Raw genomic sequence first — 840 nt, forward strand, 5'->3', positions numbered from 1 at the left:
GAGAGAGAGAGAGAGAGCAAATTCAAAAGTACAATATTTTTCCGAAATCCTTAGATATTATAGTCACTCTTTTTCGTTTTACGGAAATGATACTTGAAGGAAATTCAATTTCACGATTTCAATGGTGCGAAACGTGAGCGCGCGTCATTGAAAATATCTGCACATTACTATTTATTTTCGTACAATTCTCTCAAGTTTAACGCGACTTTACAACTTTTATACATAAGAAATACCTTAAGAGCAGATACGGGTTCCATAATCTTCACCGTATCCACGTGATGTTTTCCGTCATAAATGCGAACTCCATGCCCCGCTGTGCTTACGGCCAACAAGGACAGACCGCTTTGTGGTACTGGTAAACTCACTAGATCTAATATTATACCAGGAATACCGATACTCCACAGCTTTATGCCCTGTGTGTTAAGAGGTGCACAAGTTAAAATATCGAAAGAAAGGTCAAAATAATGTCTTTCTCCCTTTCTATCTCCTTCTTCCCTCTTCTTGCAATATTCTTCGAAAAATGTTATCCGCATACCCTTTTTGAAAATCCCACCAAAGTACCGTCCATCACAGTTACCGCCGCTCCTCCGGAAGTAAGAACGGAAATAGATACAGCTGGTGCAGGCAATGTTTCCCAAAGTTTCACGGGACTTCCTCTTCTGATCGCTCCTATTCTTCCATCTCTTCCAATGACCATTATACGACCGTCGCCCGTCCATAAACCGCAGCTGGCGAATGCTACCGGTGGCCACTCCAGTTGATGTTTATCCATAACTAAAAAAGCTCTGTGCGACGCATTTGTGTGCACGCGCACAAAATCATATATATATATATATATAT

General features: G+C 41.0%; 1 protein-coding gene across 1 annotated transcript; it reads right to left on the reverse strand.

Moving 5' to 3' along the window:
- Positions 1-233: 233 nt before the first annotated feature.
- Positions 234-772, reverse strand: LOC106751504 (the record flags this gene model as incomplete). Its single annotated transcript, XM_014632402.1, has 2 exons — positions 536-772; positions 234-413 (listed from the first exon to the last, which is right to left on the reverse strand). Coding segments are annotated over exons 1-2 (417 nt in total), but the record flags the coding sequence as incomplete, so codon positions are not given.
- Positions 773-840: the final 68 nt, after the last annotated feature.

Source organism: Dinoponera quadriceps, unplaced genomic scaffold (assembly GCF_001313825.1).
Source record: "Dinoponera quadriceps isolate SergipeBrazil2010 unplaced genomic scaffold, ASM131382v1 C3882610, whole genome shotgun sequence".
Taxonomy (NCBI): Eukaryota; Metazoa; Arthropoda; class Insecta; order Hymenoptera; family Formicidae; genus Dinoponera; species Dinoponera quadriceps.